This window comes from Bradysia coprophila, unplaced genomic scaffold, assembly GCF_014529535.1.
Source record: "Bradysia coprophila strain Holo2 unplaced genomic scaffold, BU_Bcop_v1 contig_732, whole genome shotgun sequence".
Taxonomy (NCBI): Eukaryota; Metazoa; Arthropoda; class Insecta; order Diptera; family Sciaridae; genus Bradysia; species Bradysia coprophila.
The window spans coordinates 4,824,287-4,842,523 of NW_023503972.1; the positions used below are offsets into that span (position 1 = coordinate 4,824,287).

An 18,237-nucleotide genomic window follows, 5' to 3' on the forward strand; every position below is an offset into this window, starting at 1 on the left:
GTACGGCCCGGCTTAAAATTCTAAAGAAAAAAAAGATATTGCCTAGTATTGTCGCCATGTATGCACGAATTTTTTATGAACTATTGATTTACTATTGATGCAACGCACTTCAAGCATGAGTGGTACTCATACAAAATACTACTCTATTTGGCAGCTGTCACAACGATCACTTTTGCTTGTAGTGCGTTGGTTAATGTGAAAATTTGTGCATGAAACGCAGCTTCTCCATACGATGACGGTGAACTTGTTAGCATTGTTTGGCCTGGAAAGTGCTGGCATTGGGCTTTCTACCGCCTTTATGCTACTTATTTCCAGTATATTGATCATAACAGTCATTCACATGTACTTTAAATCACAAGAATCATACAAATTGGCAATACAAATTCCTGGACCGACTCCATTGCCCATAATAGGTAATGTTCTCTTGGGAATAGGAAGAACACCGAATGGTAAGCATTTTCCGGCACAAAGTTTTTTTTTGTCGGGTGGGTAATATTCGAGTGTTGAATTTTCCGCAGAAATGATGGAAGAGCTTATGAAACTCAACGGACTCCACGGTGATGTGGCGAGGGGATTTCTGGGATACAAAGTCATAATTTTTCTAACGGATCCGCGTGATGTTGAACTCATTCTCAATAGTAATGTCCATTTGACGAAATCTAGCGAATATCGTTTCTTCAAGCCGTGGCTTGGCGACGGAATATTGCTTAGTAGTGGCGATAAATGGCGTTCGCATCGTAAATTAATTGCACCGGCATTTCATCAACTTGTGTTAAAAAGTTTTGTTGGCGCATTCAATCGAAATAGTTGGCAATTAGTGAATCGACTCCAAAATGAGGTCGGCCGCGAGTTCGACGTGCACGATTATCTGAGTGAAGTGACTGTTGATATTTTATTGGGTAAGGTCATCGCTTGCCCTAATTAATTAATTATTTGTGTTATTCAAAAAGTACGCATGCTGATATGAAGGCGGGAGGGTCAGACCAAAGTGTGCGCTTCATACATTTTTCATTTTTTTGAGTGGCCCCGAACTCATTGATTTATACAGAGATCACCGCATTTTTTCAATTGGGCAATTCATCTATTCATACGAATTCATCAAATGAAAAGATCGGATTTAATCTGAAATTAACTTTGGGTCTCACTAAAACTCAAACTTAATTTTTTTAAACCTGACCTGAAATAACCCGAATTCTGAAAGTAGGTGACGAACCGAGCTGAAGTTAGCCTTAATAGCCAAAGCACCTAACTGCGAAACAAGTCATTTGTCCAAACAAGAGAGATGATGAGAGAGAAGGAAATTGTATAATTTATACCTTTATGGCAAATTATCCTTAGTCATTTGGGCTTTAAGCTTACTTTAGCTCAAAGTTGACGAATCCAGCCTGAAATATTCGGGTCAACGATTTTCAGGCTTTTCACGCCATTTTAATTGTAAAATCATTATTTATGACAAACTTTATTCTTCGTCGTTTGGTTTCATTATTTCCAATAGAAACGGCTATGGGGCATCCAAAAACGCATGACGATCACGGTGGATATGAATATGCAATGGCAGTTATGAAATTGTGCGACATAATTTTTAAACGAAACCAAATATTTTATCTACGGCCTGATATCATATTCAATCGTCTGGGTATTAAGAAGCAGCAAGACTCATTGGTCAATACAATTCATACTTTGACCACAAAAGTGCTGCGAAAAAAGAGCGACCAATTGAAAAAGTCATTTGACAGCGGAGGAATCAAAAAGACCGTTTACAGTGAACTGTTGAACAGCAAAGATGATGATATAGTTCAGGATGACACTGAAGATCCGACGGTTGGTGAGAAGAATCGATTAGCATTTTTGGATTTGATGCTCGAATCAACGTATAGTGGTGCAAGTATAACGGAAACCGAGATCAAGGAGGAAGTCGACACGATAATGTTCGAAGGGCATGATACGACAGCGGTACTTTTGTATTTCATTCACAGCTGACGTCCGTCATTTTTCTATCGAAGTTTCCAGCTGGTACGTTTTCCTTTACATATTTAGGCACATGCTTGAATAGGGTTTTACCATTTATAAGCACGTACCTAAGAATGTGGAGAAGGTGAGTATCAGCTGTGTAAATTACGACTCAAAATTGAATGCCGTTCGCTGAACATTGATAGTAAAAAACCAAAACGAATCCGACAGGCTGGATCTAGTTTCGTGTTGTGTTTGTTGGCCTGTCATCAAGAGATACAAGATCGTGTATTTGCCGAGCAAAAGCAAATATTCGGCGATTCCAATCGACCGGCCACATTTGCAGATACTCTACAAATGAACTACTTGGAGCGCGTAATCTTTGAGACATTGCGTATGTATCCGCCAGGTAATTAGACATTTCGCTCTCTCATTTTGTTGTGATTAGATTTAGTGATTCTTCTTTCGGTCATATCAGTGCCCGCTATAGGTCGTGAGGTAAAAGAAAATGTGAGACTTGCATCCAGACCGTACACAATTCCAGCTGGTTCGACTGTTGCCATTGTAACGTACAAGATTCATCGACACAAAGATATTTACGACAATCCAGATGTTTTCGATCCGGACAATTTCCTTCCAGAACGTACGCAAAACCGTCACTACTACGGCTTCATTCCTTTCAGTGCAGGACCACGCAGCTGTGTCGGCCGTAAATATGCCATTCTCAAGTTGAAAATTCTGCTGTCGACGATTTTGCGCAGCTACAAAATCTATTCGAGTTGCACCGAGGCTGATTTCAAACTTCAAGCTGACATCATTCTTAAGCGAACCGATGGTTTTCGCATCCGCGTTGAACCGAGATAAGACCAACCGATTATGTTTCAGCAAAACCGTAGAGGCGACACAAGAACTAAATAAATTGTTGTCATTTGAAAAGGCGTATGTTTCATTTACGGAATCATTAGCGTTGTTCATAAAGTATTAACGCTTTAAATTACGTTTTCAGCCAAATATAATTCTTAAGTAAAACTTCATCCATTCTTTGAACTACGTTTTTCGCGTTATCATTGTGAACAGACGCGATTCATCATATGTCGTGTCACGCAATGTTTTCTTTATATCTTTATCAAAACTAAAGTAATTTTTTGCGTATTCAAGCTGTATAGTCATATATGAGGGGTAAACCATTATGAAGTATGGCAATTTCGTGACCTTTTGACATTTCTTCCATATATTTTATGTTAAAAGTCTACGACATCTGCATTCTCACGAACTTTATGAACCATAATGGTTTACCCCTATTCTGATATCAAAAAAGTTGTAAGTAAAGGACTTGTGTCACTATTTTCGTTATACTTCCACTAACAAGAGATAACAGAGTTTATTGGCTACCGTCGATTATACAGCTATTACTTTACCCACTTGTATCTATTTTTCTCGAAGAGTTACGCTAGATGGCATTTATAAACATTTTTTCCGGTAGACCATGTAATTTTTAGGTGCCTATAGATTGTGGAAATTGTTAACGTCACTACCGCAAAAATGAGCGATGGCACTGCCTTCGAGTCGGTCTTTTGAGATACGAAATTCAAAAATCAAAATCATTTGATTGGAAATTAAATTTTCAGTCACAATTCCCGACCCGAGTTTAAACTTTTATACTCGAGTATAAAGTTTAAAGTATAAAATTTTGACGGAACTAGCATATTGTTAAACGGCTCAGTAATTTGATATTTTCCACCAAACTATCGTTGGATCTTGATTTTATTGATGAAATCTGCAGAGCCAACGCACTTCAAGCAAAAGTGCTATTAATGACAGCTGCCAAATATAGTACTATTTTGCATGAAATTTTATCCCCACTCTTTTTACAGTGTAAAATTTTGTATGGAGCACTGTCAAGTTTCAGTACCCTATTTAGAGTACCACTTTTGCTTGAAGTGCGTTGGCAGAGCTCATATTTCTGAAACTAGAGGCAGTGGAGTGGAAAAAATTATTCGTATTTGTAAATAGTTATTGACAATCCAAACTGTGCTCTCATGTCATTGCATGGGAGCACGTGTTCGACGTGCAATGTTTTTAGTTGTCATTCAGTAGCGCTACATATAGGTGAAAAAGTTTTTCCAGCTCACTGTCTTTATGCTGAAAACAAACGAGGTATTCAAAACGTGTTTTGGTACCTGTTTTCATGAAGAAATTGTCGCAACTGGCAAATAAAGTTAGAAATTTCTCTATCGAAAATTGCGATTGCCGCATCTGTCAATGAAAACTAGGACCAAAACACGTTTTCAATGTCTCGTTTGTTTTCAGCATTAGCTTTAGGGACAACAGCTTTACTGATTTCATAAAAAAAATCAAGATCCGACGATACTTTGGTGGTAATTATTATCAAATTACAGAACCATTCATCGATATGCCAGTTCTGTCAAAATTTTATACTTCAAACTTTATACTCGAGTATAAAAGTTTAAACTCGGGTCGGGAATTGCCCTATTGTCCATGAAAATATTGTTTGGCGAAATGACAGAAGTGACCGACTTGCCGACAGCGTCAATCATTGAGAGTCTTTTGAAATAGTGCTCAAATCCACGATCTATTATCATCAGCTCCACCATTTCACCTCTCGAGGCATAACTCTATGGCTTGTCTTTAGCTTTTCTATAAATAATAAAACCTTTTCTAGTTTATTCGTCAATAAAAAGTGTAATTTTGGTTTTTGTTGCTTCGATGTAACACTTGTGTCAATTGTGTTAACTCTAGAGATAAATATACTAACGATGGGAGCCATCCACAAAAGACGTCGGTACTTTCATGGTAGTTTTTGACGCACTTCCCACGTCCTATTTTTTTCCCTTGCCATTTTTTATATTGATTGTCCGGATTTGTGGACCACCCCTCCCCCTGAATCAGGATGTTTTTTGTGGACAAGCTCCACACCTAATAATTTGTAGTATATTTATCTCAACGGTGTTAACAATTGATCAAATAGTTATTTATGTCACATGAAAGAAATAGTTATTTACGGATCTGTGATCTCAAATCAGCCGTCCCAAACAAGTACGTAAATAAATTTTCATGTGGAGTGAAGAAAATCCAAGAAAATTCCAAATTGTTCTGATTTTCGTTGCATAAAAATAATTTTTGGCCACTTATAAGCGTTGACGTCTACGCCAAACGACAATCAAACGCGTCACAAAAACAAAACACTTTCTCCTATGTTTCGTATGTTAAATACAGGCGGGACGAAAGTTCCACTTTTGATACACGGAACAAGTAAATCATTTTTAACTGGAAGCAAAAGAATCCATAAAAACGCCGATGATATAAGAAAATCAGTCAATTGAGTAACTGCGACTCAGCAACACGAGTGTGCCTCGACTGATATTATTCACTATTGCAGTCCTATTCACTATATTAAATTCTGGTAAGGAAAACTTATTTACACTGCCAATTTATTTAATTTTTTCGGGACACTAATGACGTCACGCTCGACTTAAAATTGTAGTTAATTGGGAATTGGGAGAGTAGTTTATTATACCAGGTTTGACTTCACGTTTGTAGGAATTCAAATACATTCACGCCGTCAGTGCGCTTCAGAATTTGAATTTTCGATGAATCGATGGATTAAAAAATAAATTTCAACGCATTAAAATACAAAACGAGTTGATTAAACACAACGCGGCCTTTGATTGGATTGTTGTGCGTTTCATTTTGAATTCGCAGCGGACTTTCGGTGTGAATTCTTGCCAGCGATGAAATAGTGATACCTTGGTGAATACCTTGGTGATAAAAAACTTGTCACAACGGCTTATGTAATTATTGTTTTATAAACTGCCGTAATTTCCAAGAAGTAACGCAGCCAAATAAAACAAACAGAATTATTTGGTTCTATTTTGCAGTATAGTGAGCCTGCCCTACATTGAATGAAATTCGAGGCATTTTACACAAAACTTTCATTAATAGATTTGTGAAGGTTGTAGGGTAGTCCGATTCGAGTCCGATGGAAGTGTTACGTAAAATTTGTGCACGAGTACTTTCAATATAACCAGGGAAGGTGTGGCTGTGGAAAATTCCAAAATTGGGTGTGACGTCATTTGTTTACAACCAAAAATAATTTTATTTTTAATGTGAAAATTTGTACATCAAAAGCAGCTTGTGCATACGATGACGGTGAACTTGTTAGAATTGATTGGCCTGGAAAGTGGTGGCATTGGGCTTTCTTCTGCCTTTATGCTATTTATTTTCGGTATTACATTGATCATAACAGCCATTCACGTGCACTTTAAATCTCAAGAATCGTACAAATTGGCAATACAAATTCCTGGACCTGTACCATTGCCCATAATAGGGAATGCACTCATGGGAGTAGGAAAAACACACAACGGTATGCATTCGGTTTTTTCCGTTTTTTTGATCATGCCATTAACATTAGAATTTCGAATTTACCGCAGAAATTATGGAAGAGATAATACAATTTGGTGGAATCCATGGTGATGTGGCGAGAGGATTCCTCGGATACAATGTCATGGTTTTCTTAATGGATCCGCGTGATGCTGAACTCATTCTCAATAGTAATGTTCATTTGACGAAATCCAGCGAATATCGTTTTTTCAAACCGTGGCTTGGCGACGGAATATTGATTAGTAGTGGCGACAAGTGGCGGTCGCACCGTAAATTAATTGCACCGGCCTTTCATCAACTCGTGTTAAAAAGTTTTGTTGGCGCATTCTGTCACAATAGTGGGCGATTAGTGAATCGACTACGAAATGAGGTGGGCCACGAGTTCGACGTACACGATTATCTGAGTGAAGTGACAGTGGACATTTTGTTGGGTAAGGTTCCATTAGCACATTTATAGATGTAGATATGTCTCATAAACGTCGATTTTAGCGACCCCTTAGTCAGTAGATGAGAATTCTCGGAACAGGTTAAGTCAACCCGAACCTACAACCTGAGTTGACCCGAACTTAATTTTTTTTTCAACCTTACCTGAAATGACCAGTAATCTGCAAGTAGTTGGGAAGTCTAACTGGACATAATCCGGTTAACGATTTTCAGGCTAACACTGAACTAGACGTCGAGTCAGGTTTTGTTCAGGTTGGGGGAAACGGGACTTGTTCGGAGCGTTGATAGTGAAGTGCAAACTGATTAACAAACTTTATTCTTCGTCGTCTGGTTTCATTATTTGCAACAGAAACGGCTATGGGTCATCCAAAAACGCATGACGATCGCGAAGGATATGAATATGCAATGGCTGTCATGAAATTGTGCGACATCATTCACAAGCGAATGCTTACATTTTATTTGCGGCCTGACATCATATTCAATTATCTGGGTATAAAGAAGCAGCATGACGCATTGGTTAATACAATTCACAGTTTGACCACGAAAGTGCTGCGAAAAAAGAGCGACCAATTGAAAAAGTCATTTGACAGCGGTGGAATCAAGAAGACCGTTTACAGTGAACTGTTGAACAGCAAAAATGATGAAGTCGTTCGGGATGACACTGAAGATCCAACGGTTGGTGAGAAGAATCGGTTAGCATTTTTGGATTTGATGCTCGAATCAACGTATAGTGGTGCAAGTATAACGGAAACCGAGATCAAGGAGGAAGTCGACACGATAATGTTCGAAGGGCATGACACGACAGCGGTACTTTTGTATTTCATTCACAGCTGACGTCAGTCATTTTTCTATCGAAATTTTCCAGTAGTTGGTACGTTTTCCTCTACATACTTAGGCACATGCTAGAATAGGGGTTTACCACTAGTGGCTCTTACAAGCACGTACCTAAGAATGTGTAGGAAGTGAGTATCAGCTGTGCAAATTACGACCCAAAATTGAATGCCGTTCGGTGTATACTGATAGTAAAAAAAACAAAACGAATTCGACAGGCTGGATCTAGTTTCGTATTGTGTTTGTTGGCTTGCCATCAAGAGATACAAGATCGCGTATTTGCCGAGCAAAAGCAAATATTCGGCGATTCCAATCGACCGGCCACATTTGCAGATACTCTACAAATGAACTACTTGGAACGCGTAATCTTTGAGTCATTGCGTATGTATCCGCCAGGTAATTGGACATTTTTCTCTCTCATTTTGTTTTCATTAAATTTATTGATTTCCTTCTTCGTCATATCAGTGCCCATTATAGCTCGTGTGGTGCAAGAAAACGTGAAACTTGCTTCCAAGCCGTACACAATTCCAGCTGGTTCAACTGTTGCCATTGCAACGTACAAAATTCATCGACACAAAGATGTTTATGACAAACCGGATGTTTTCGATCCGGACAATTTCCTTCCAGAACGCACGCAAAATCGACATTACTACGGCTTCATTCCTTTCAGTTCAGGACCACGCAGCTGTGTCGGCCGTAAATATGCCATTCTCAAGTTGAAAATTCTGCTGTCTACGATTTTGCGCAGCTACAAAATCTATTCGAGTTGCACCGAGGCTGATTTCAAACTTCAAGCTGACATCATTCTTAAGCGAACCGATGGTTTTCGCATCCGCGTTGAACCGAGATAGACCAGTCCCTCACAAATAAGACCTCGATTTGAAATAAATAAAATACTAAACCACGCATTCCAATTAATTATAAAAAATGAATTTGCTCCGTTGTTATTAGATCACCCAATACGAACTATATTTGATCTACCACTTTTGTTATTGAGTGGTAGAAGTGCCCTATCGAGACTTAGCTCTAGGTGATACAAGAAGTGAGTACATTTTTGTCAATTTATGTTGCAAAAACGGATGTTTCATTTATTCACTGCGATGAACACTTCACAACAGTTGTGACACAACTTGTCGTGAATTGATTGGTAAGTAAACTAATCCAATCTCGTTCGATGGAAATCTCGAACGGAACGTTGTGAGAAAACTTTTCGCTTTCGTTGGTTCGACTTATTCGGTGACATATCGCTTCGATCGGCCGAGTAAAGTCAATTGACTGCCCAATACGAAATTTATTTTTCTTCCTGTAGTACCAAAACCGTCACATTCACTCACCAAATTTAGTATCGAAAGAGCAACATTCTCCCCTACCTTTTTCTCTCAATTTTCATTGCTTCTAGGCCGGAAATAATGGATTTCATCAGCCGTGCCAAAAGTGATTTTTTTTTATTTATTTCGATTTATAGCCGTCAAGACAACCATTTCTTAACATACTTCCATCTGTTTTTCCACACTACACGTTTTCCATTAGTTTCATCAGTAAAAAATGTTCGTTCTGTTTCGTAGCACTTGTGTCAATCGAGACGGACACATTATATTTTCATTTGAGTTAACAATTGATCAAATAGCTATTTACGTGACATGGAAGAAATAGTTATCTAGAAATAGTAAGAAATTTGGTGACGTTTAGGTTATGTTCATTTCTGTGTATGAAATGGTTATCGTTCGTGTTGTCTAAGTTCGGGTTTACAGTTAATTGGAACAAACATATTATTCACGTTCGTGTTAGATTTTGTTCGGACTGTGACGTTTTGTTCAGCTTAAATGAAATAGTTATTTGTTAACCAAGGAGAGAAAATAGGAAATTTCACCAAGAGCGAAAGTTTGCGCCATTTGCCGAAGGTGAAATTTCGTATTTCTCGCCGAAGTGAACACAACGTTTTTCATGCTAACGTTTTGCGCAAATCCGCATTTTTGTCCACTTGCTAGAAAAAACAAAACAAATAGCGTGATTTGGTATTCAGCCATTTTAGGTTATAAAATAATCATTTTCTCACCCAATATGGCTGAATAACCCGCATATATGTCAGCCGGAACCGAAAAATTGATGTCTTTACCACGGTGATGAAAACGAACCTTTTTGTTGCTGGTGACTTAATATACTATTTCATGGAAAACAAGATGAGAATCGGCTTAAGCCTGGTGAGGTTTTTTTTTCTTTCTTTTTTTATCGATTTTTGCTCTAACTACCAACTACCAAACTTAAGTTATAAATAGGCAAGTAGTGAGAATAGTTTCACCAGTCGATATCCAGCTGTTGAAAACATCTTAACCACCTTTATGTTGCGGTCAAAGCAAATGGGAATTTGCTTGTAGCGAATTATCGTACAATTCAAAATTAGCGTGCCGTTGAAAAAAACACTCCGTTTTGCTAAACCAAGCCTTGTTTAAACAGTAAACGGAGTCAAAACGGAGGGTTTTTTTTTTGGAAGTGGAAACCATACTTTAAGGCCAGCTTATTTATCGCAATATCCTTACATAGCTACCAAAACTACCTACTACTGAACTACCAACTACCAAATTTGTCGTCAGACAGACAAAGCAGCCATTTTCGTTCTCTTTTCGAAAGAAAAGCGACCTACAAATCTATAAACAGCGGAAACAGCGATTACATAAGAAAACTAGCTCCATTAAGCAAGTCAGTAATATTACTCAATATTGTGTTCACTGATAGGCAGAACCAATTTACGCTATAACGTGGTCGAGTTTTACATTTAGAAAAAAAAAAATCGTGAACGAAATTTCTACTATAGGACCTGTAGGGTCGTACTTTAATGACATCACTCTCGACAAAAAATCGCGATTAATTAGGAATCCTATTTTCAATGGCACGGTGAATACCAAAATATAAAAAAAAAACTTGCCACGTCGGCTTCCACAAATTTTGTTCTTCTATTTAGCGAGATTCGAGACCATTTTACACAAAAATAGAACTATGCGGCTCATATTTTGAGCTGAGAATTAAGCTTTTATTGAACGATTCAGGATACTCCCAAGAAAGCGTAACGCGTAAATTGGGTGTGATGTCATTTTGTGTACGACCGAAAATAATTTACTAAATTTAATATGAAAATTTGTGCATGAAAAGCAGCTTGTCCATACGATGACGGTGAACTTGCTAGAATTGATTGGCCTGCAAAGTGCTGGCATTGGGCTTTCTACCGCCTTTATGCTGTTTATTTCCTGTGTATTGGTCATAACAGCCATTCATTTGTATTACAAATCACAGGAATCGTACAAATTGGCAATACAAATTCCTGGACCTGTACCATTGCCCATATTAGGGAATGCACTCATGGCATTAGGGAAAACACCGAACGGTAAGCATTTTCCTTTTATAGTTTTTGTGCTGTGGTTAATATTCGAGTTTCTTGAATATCGTACAGAAATTGTGGAAGGGTGTCTGCAACTATGTGGAATCCATGGTGATGTAGGAAGAGGATTTCTTGGATACAAAGTCATTGTTTGCTTAATGGATCCGCGTGATGCTGAACTGATTCTCAGTAGTAATGTTCATTTGACGAAATCCAGCGAATATCGTTTCTTCGAACCGTGGCTTGGCGACGGAATATTGATTAGTAGTGGCGATAAGTGGCGTTCGCATCGTAAATTAATTGCGCCGGCCTTTCATCAACTTGTGTTAAAAAGTTTTGTTGGCGCATTCAATCGAAATAGTTGGCAATTAGTGAATCGACTACAAAATGAGGTGGGCAGAGAGTTCGACGTGCACGATTACATGAGTGAAGCTACAGTGGATATTTTGTTGGGTAAGGTCCCATTAGAACATTATTTTTTATAGAAGTAGATGTCTCATAAACGTCGATTTTGGCGACTCCTTACCTTAGTCGGTAGATGTGCATTCTCTGAACAGGTTAAGTCAACCCGAACCTACAACCTGAGTTGCCCCGAACTAATTTTTTTTTCAGCCCTACCTCAAATGACGCGAAGCCTGAAAGTAGTCGAACGTGTTACCCGGAAATAGTCCGAGAAACGATTTTCAGGATTCGAATTATTTTAGGTTAAAACTGAACTAGACGTGAAACGAGTCAGGTTTTGTTCAGGTTGGGGGAAACCGGACTTGTTTGGAGCGTTGATAGTGAACTGCAAACTGATTAACAAACTTTATTCTTCGTCGTCTGGTTTCATTATTTGCAACAGAAACGGCTATGGGGCATCCAAAAACGCATGACGATCGCGAAGGATATGAATATGCAATGGCTGTCATGAAATTGTGCGACATCATTCACAAGCGAATGCTTACATTTTATTTGCGGCCTGACATCATATTCAATTATCTGGGTATAAAGAAGCAGCATGACGCATTGGTCAATACAATTCACAGTTTGACCACGAAAGTGCTGCGAAAAAAGAGCGACCAATTGAAAAAGTCATTTGACAGCGGTGGAATCAAGAAGACCGTTTACAGTGAACTGTTGAACAGCAAACATGATGAAGTCGTTCGGGATGACACTGAAGATCCGACGGTTGGTGAGAAGAATCGGTTAGCATTTTTGGATTTGATGCTCGAATCAACGTATAGTGGCGCAAGTATAACGGAAACCGAGATCAAGGAGGAAGTCGACACGATAATGTTCGAAGGGCATGACACGACAGCGGTACTTTTGTATTTCATTCACAGCTGACGTCAGTCATTTTTCTATCGAAGTTTCCAGCTGGTACGTTTTCCTTTACATACTTAGGCACATGCTTGAATAGGGTTTTACCACTAGTGGCTCTTACAAGCACGTACCTAAGAATGTGTAGGAAGTGAGTATCAGCTGTGCAAATTACGACACAAAATTGAATGCCGTTCGCTGAACATTGATAGTAAAAAAACAAAACGAATTCGACAGGCTGGATCTAGTTTTGTATTGTGTTTGTTGGCTTGCCATCAAGAGATACAAGATCGCGTATTTGCCGAGCAAAAGCAAATATTCGGCGATTCCAATCGACCGGCCACATTTGCAGATACTCTACAAATGAACTACTTGGAACGCGTAATCTTTGAGTCATTGCGTATGTATCCGCCAGGTAATTGGACATTTTTCTCTCTCATTTTGTTTTCATTAAATTTATTGATTTCCTTCTTCGTCATATCAGTGCCCATTATAGCTCGTGTGGTGCAAGAAAACGTGAAACTTGCTTCCAAGCCGTACACAATTCCAGCTGGTTCAACTGTTGCCATTGCAACGTACAAAATTCATCGACACAAAGATGTTTATGACAAACCGGATGTTTTCGATCCGGACAATTTCCTTCCAGAACGCACGCAAAATCGACATTACTACGGCTTCATTCCTTTCAGTTCAGGACCACGCAGCTGTGTCGGCCGTAAATATGCCATTCTCAAGTTGAAAATTCTGCTGTCTACGATTTTGCGCAGCTACAAAATCTATTCGAGTTGCACCGAGGCTGATTTCAAACTTCAAGCTGACATCATTCTTAAGCGAACCGATGGTTTTCGCATCCGCGTTGAACCGAGATAGACCAGTCCCTCACAAATAGGACCTCGATTTGAAATAAATAAAATACTAAACCACGCATTCCAATTAATTATAAAAAATGAATTTGCTCCGTTGTTATTAGATCACCCAATACGAACTATATTTGATCTACCACTTTTGTTATTGAGTGGTAAGTAAACTAATCCAATCTCGTTCGATGGAAATCTCGAACGGAACGTTGTGAGAAAACTTTTCGCTTTCGTTGGTTCGACTTATTCGGTGACATATCGCTTCGATCGGCCGAGTAAAGTCAATTGACTGCCCAATACGAAATTTATTTTTCTTCCTGTAGTACCAAAACCGTCACATTCACTCACCAAATTTAGTATCGAAAGAGCAACATTCTCCCCTACCTTTTTCTCTCAATTTTCATTGCTTCTAGGCCGGAAATAATGGATTTCATCAGCCGTGCCAAAAGTGATTTTTTTTATTTATTTCGATTTATAGCCGTCAAGACAACCATTTCTTAACATACTTCCATCTGTTTTTCCACACTACACGTTTTCCATTAGTTTCATCAGTAAAAAATGTTCGTTCTGTTTCGTAGCACTTGTGTCAATCGAGACGGACACATTATATTTTCATTTGAGTTAACAATTGATCAAATAGCTATTTACGTGACATGGAAGAAATAGTTATCTACGCACCTGTTTTCAAAGATTGATTTGAGGTATATCACTCTAGTTGTAGTATGAACGAAGTGATAGCTACAAGCGCAATTACCTCACGTCAATCGTCCCAAACAGGTTCGTAAATGTCCTAATCCCACCGTCGCATGAAAATTAATTTGGACTTGACAATGGTTGACAATCAAAAGCGTCACAAAAAAAATTTCTCCCATGAACGTTGTATGTATTGCAGGTTCAATCGTTGCATGTTTACTTTTCGTTTCCAGTGACGTCACTTTTCGTTTCCAGCTTTGTCAGTTTTACTACGGAATGCGTTAGTTATTGTACGAAATGAAAATCAAATGTTGAAACCATTTCCGATTTGATTTGTTATGAAGAATTAAGTAACATTTTTACCTAAAAATTTACAAAGAAATTTGGTGACGTTTAGGTTATGTTCATTTCTGTGTATGAAATGGTTATCGTTCGTATTGTCTAAGTTCGGGTTTACAGTTAATTGGAACAAACATATTATTCACGTTCGTGTTAGATTTTGTTCGGACTGTGACGTTTTGTTCAGCTTAAATGAAATAGTTATTTGTTAACCAAGGAGAGAAAGCGCCATTTGCTTAAGGTGAAATCTCGTATTTCTCGCCGAAGTGAACACAACGTTTTTCATGCTAGCGTTTTGCGCAAATCCGCATTTTTGTCCACTTTCTAGAAAAAACAAAACAAATAGCGTGATTTGGTATTCAGCCATTTTAGGTTATAAAATAATCATTTTCTCACCCAATATGGCTGAATAACCCGCATATATGTCAGCCGGAACCGAAAAATTGATGTCTTTACCACGGTGATGAAAACGAACCTTTTTGTTGCTGGTGACTTAATATACTATTACATGGAAAAACAAGATGAGAATCGGCTTAAGCCTGGTGAGGTTTTTTTTTTCTTTCTTTTTTTTATCGATTTTTGCTCTAACTACCAACTACCAAACTTAAGTTATAAATAAGCAAGTAGTGAGAATAGTTTCACCAGTCGATATCCAGCTGTTGAAAACATCTTAACCACCTTTATGTTGCGGTCAGAGCAAATGGGAATTTGCTTGTAGCGAATTATTGTACAATTCAAAATTAGCGTGCCGTTGAAAAAAACACTCCGTGTTGTTTAAACAGTAAACGGAGTCAAAACGGAGTGTTTTTTTTGTAAGTGAAAACCATACTTTAAGGCCAGCTTATTTATCGCAATATCCTTACATAGCTACCAAAACTACCTACTACTAAACTACCAACTACCAAATTTGTCGTCAGACAGACAAAGCAGCCATTTTCGTTCTCTTTTCGAAAGAAAAGCGACCTACAAAAATCTATAAACACCGGAAACAGTGATTACATAAGAAAACTAGCTCCATTAAGCAAGTCAGTAATATTACTCAATATTGTGTTCACTGATAGGCAGAACCAATTTACGCTATAACGTGATCGAGTTTTACATTTAGAAAAAAGAAAAACGTGAACGAAATTTCTACTATAGGACCTGTAGGGTCGTACTTTAATGACATCACTCTCGACAAAAAATCGCGATTAATTAGGAATCCTATCTTCAATGGCACGGTGAATACCAAAATATAAAAAAAAAACTTGCCACGTCGGCTTCCACAAATTTTGTTCTTCTATAGCGAGATTCGAGACCATTTTACACAAAAATAGAACTATGCGGCTCATATTTTGAGCTGAGAATTAAGCTTTCATTGAACGATTCAGGATACTCCTAAGAAAGCGTAACGCGTAAATTGGGTGTGATGTCATTTTGTGTACGACCGAAAATAATTTACTAAATTTAATATGAAAATTTGTGCATGAAAAGCAGCTTGTCCATACGATGACGGTGAACTTGTTAGAATTGATTGGCCTGGAAAGTGCTGGCATTGGGCTTTCTACCGCCTTTATGCTGTTTATTTCCTGTGTATTGGTCATAACAGCCATTCATTTGTATTACAAATCACAGGAATCGTACAAATTGGCAATACAAATTCCTGGACCTGTACCATTGCCCATATTAGGGAATGCACTCATGGCATTAGGGAAAACACCGAACGGTAAGCATTTTCCTTTTATAGTTTTTGTGCTGTGGCTAATATTCGAGTTTCTCGAATATCGTCCAGAAATTGTGGAAGGGTGTCTGCAACTATGTGGAATCCATGGTGATGTAGGAAGAGGATTTCTTGGATACAAAGTCATTGTTTGCTTAATGGATCCGCGTGATGCTGAACTGATTCTCAGTAGTAATGTTCATTTGACGAAATCCAGCGAATATCGTTTCTTCGAACCGTGGCTTGGCGACGGAATATTGATTAGTAGTGGCGATAAGTGGCGTTCGCATCGTAAATTAATTGCGCCGGCCTTTCATCAACTTGTATTAAAAAGTTTTGTTGGCGCATTCAATCGAAATAGTTGGCAATTAGTGAATCGACTACAAAATGAGGTGGGCAGAGAGTTCGACGTGCACGATTACATGAGTGAAGTGACAGTTGATATTTTGTTGGGTAAGGTCCCATTAGAACATTATTTTTTATAGAAGTAGATGTCTCATAAACGTCGATTTTGGCGACTCCTTACCTTAGTCGGTAGATGTGAATTCTCTGAACAGGTTAAGTCAACCCGAACCTACAACCTGAGTTGCCCCGAACTAATTTTTTTTTCAGCCCTACCTCAAATGACGCGAAGCCTGAAAGTAGTCGAACGTGTTACCCGGAAATAGTCCGAGTAACGATTTTCAGGATTCGAATTATTTTAGGTTAAAACTGAACTAGACGTGAAACGAGTCAGGTTTTGTTCAGGTTGGGGGAAACCGGACTTGTTTGGAGCGTTGATAGTGAACTGCAAACTGATTAACAAACTTTATTCTTCGTCGTCTGGTTTCATTATTTGCAACAGAAACGGCTATGGGGCATCCAAAAACGCATGACGATCGCGAAGGATATGAATATGCAATGGCTGTCATGAAATTGTGCGACATCATTCACAAGCGAATGCTTACATTTTATTTACGGCCTGACATCATATTCAATTATCTGGGTATAAAGAAGCAGCATGACGCATTGGTTAATACAATTCACAGTTTGACCACGAAAGTGCTGCGAAAAAAGAGCGACCAATTGAAAAAGTCATTTGACAGCGGTGGAATCAAGAAGACCGTTTACAGTGAACTGTTGAACAGCAAAAATGATGAAGTCGTTCGGGATGACACTGAAGATCCAACGGTTGGTGAGAAGAATCGGTTAGCATTTTTGGATTTGATGCTCGAATCAACGTATAGTGGTGCAAGTATAACGGAAACCGAGATCAAGGAGGAAGTCGACACGATAATGTTCGAAGGGCATGATACGACAGCGGTACTTTTATATTTCATTCACAGCTGACGTCAGTCATTTTTCTATCGAAGTTTTCTAGTAGTTGGTACGTTTTCCTTTACATATTTGGTCACATGCTTGAATAGGGTTTTACCACTAGTGGCTCTTACAAGCACGTACCTAAGAATGTGTAGGAAGTGAGTATCAGCCGTGCAAATTACGACCCAAAATTGAATGCCGTTCGCTGTATAACAAAAGTAACAAAAGTAATTTTTAAACAGGCTGGATCTAGTTTCGTATTGTGTTTGTTGGCCTGCCATCAAGAGATACAAGATCGCGTATTTGCCGAACAAAAACAAATATTCGGCGATTCCAATCGACCGGCCACATTTGCAGATACTCTACAAATGAACTACTTGGAACGCGTAATCTTTGAGACATTGCGCATGTATCCGCCAGGTAATCGGACATATCACTCTCTCATTTTGTTTGAACTAAATTTAATTGATTTCCTTTTTCGTTGGTCATATCAGTACCCGTTATAGCGCGTGTGGTGCAAGAAAACGTGAAACTTGTATCTAAACCTTACACAATTCCAGCCGGTTCAACTGTTGTCATTGGCACGTACAAAATTCACCGCCACCAAGATATTTACGACAATCCAGATGTTTTCGATCCGGACAATTTCCTTCCAGAACGTACGCAAAACCGTCACTACTACGGTTTCATTCCTTTCAGTGCAGGACCGCGCAGCTGTGTCGGCCGTAAATATGCCATTCTCAAGTTGAAAATTCTGCTGTCGACGATTTTGCGAAGCTACAAAATCTATTCGAGTTGCACCGAGGCTGATTTCAAACTTCAAGGTGACATCATTCTTAAGCGAACCGATGGTTTTCGCATTCGCGTTGAACCGAGATACAACCGATAGTCTGTATTCAAGGTGCATGTCTGTCCCCTCATTGCCTTTTGAATTGGTTACAAAAAATATTTTACTCCTACGAATTTTGCAGATAATTCAGGCGGATGTCCCTCATAAATAAGATCAGAATTTGAAACCTTTACTATGCAATGCAGCTGTTATTAGATCA

The 18,237-nt window shown here is 38.6% G+C and overlaps 3 protein-coding genes across 3 annotated transcripts; all 3 read left to right on the plus strand.

Moving 5' to 3' along the window:
* The first annotated feature begins 202 nt into the window (after positions 1–202).
* LOC119084290 (cytochrome P450 4g15-like) lies at positions 203–2,883 on the plus strand. Its single transcript, XM_037194217.1, has 5 exons — positions 203–449; positions 519–899; positions 1,496–1,953; positions 2,182–2,359; positions 2,429–2,883. Exons 1-5 carry the CDS (start codon positions 233–235, stop codon positions 2,812–2,814), a joined length of 1,620 nt encoding a protein of 539 aa, XP_037050112.1. The 5' UTR covers positions 203–232; the 3' UTR covers positions 2,815–2,883.
* A 2,404-nt stretch (positions 2,884–5,287) lies between these two features.
* LOC119084459 lies at positions 5,288–18,119 on the plus strand. Its single transcript, XM_037194441.1, is given in 15 exon segments — positions 5,288–5,374; positions 6,103–6,334; positions 6,402–6,782; positions 7,145–7,602; positions 7,845–8,022; positions 8,092–8,481; positions 10,808–11,005; positions 11,072–11,290; positions 11,844–12,301; positions 12,539–12,682; positions 15,667–15,895; positions 15,962–16,342; positions 16,734–17,191; positions 17,431–17,608; positions 17,683–18,119. Coding segments are annotated over 14 exon segments (4,329 nt in total). The 5' UTR covers positions 5,288–5,374; positions 6,103–6,114.
* LOC119084289 (cytochrome P450 4g15-like) lies at positions 10,815–13,220 on the plus strand. Its single transcript, XM_037194216.1, has 5 exons — positions 10,815–11,005; positions 11,072–11,452; positions 11,844–12,301; positions 12,539–12,716; positions 12,786–13,220. The coding sequence occupies exons 1-5, from the start codon at positions 10,855–10,857 to the stop codon at positions 13,169–13,171; spliced, it is 1,554 nt and encodes a 517-aa protein (XP_037050111.1). The 5' UTR covers positions 10,815–10,854; the 3' UTR covers positions 13,172–13,220.
* Positions 18,120–18,237: the final 118 nt, after the last annotated feature.

Coding starts and splice junctions, on each gene's coding strand:
- LOC119084290 (XM_037194217.1), top strand. CDS start 233: ATGACGGTGAACTTGTTAGCATTGTTTGGCCTGGAAAGTGCTGGCATT. Junction 1,954..2,181: donor AAGGGCATGATACGACAGCG/GTACTTTTGTAT, acceptor CGAATCCGACAG/GCTGGATCTAGTTTCGTGTT. Junction 2,360..2,428: donor ATTGCGTATGTATCCGCCAG/GTAATTAGACAT, acceptor CGGTCATATCAG/TGCCCGCTATAGGTCGTGAG.
- LOC119084289 (XM_037194216.1), top strand. CDS start 10,855: ATGCTGTTTATTTCCTGTGTATTGGTCATAACAGCCATTCATTTGTAT. Junction 11,006..11,071: donor ATTAGGGAAAACACCGAACG/GTAAGCATTTTC, acceptor AATATCGTACAG/AAATTGTGGAAGGGTGTCTG. Junction 12,717..12,785: donor ATTGCGTATGTATCCGCCAG/GTAATTGGACAT, acceptor TCGTCATATCAG/TGCCCATTATAGCTCGTGTG.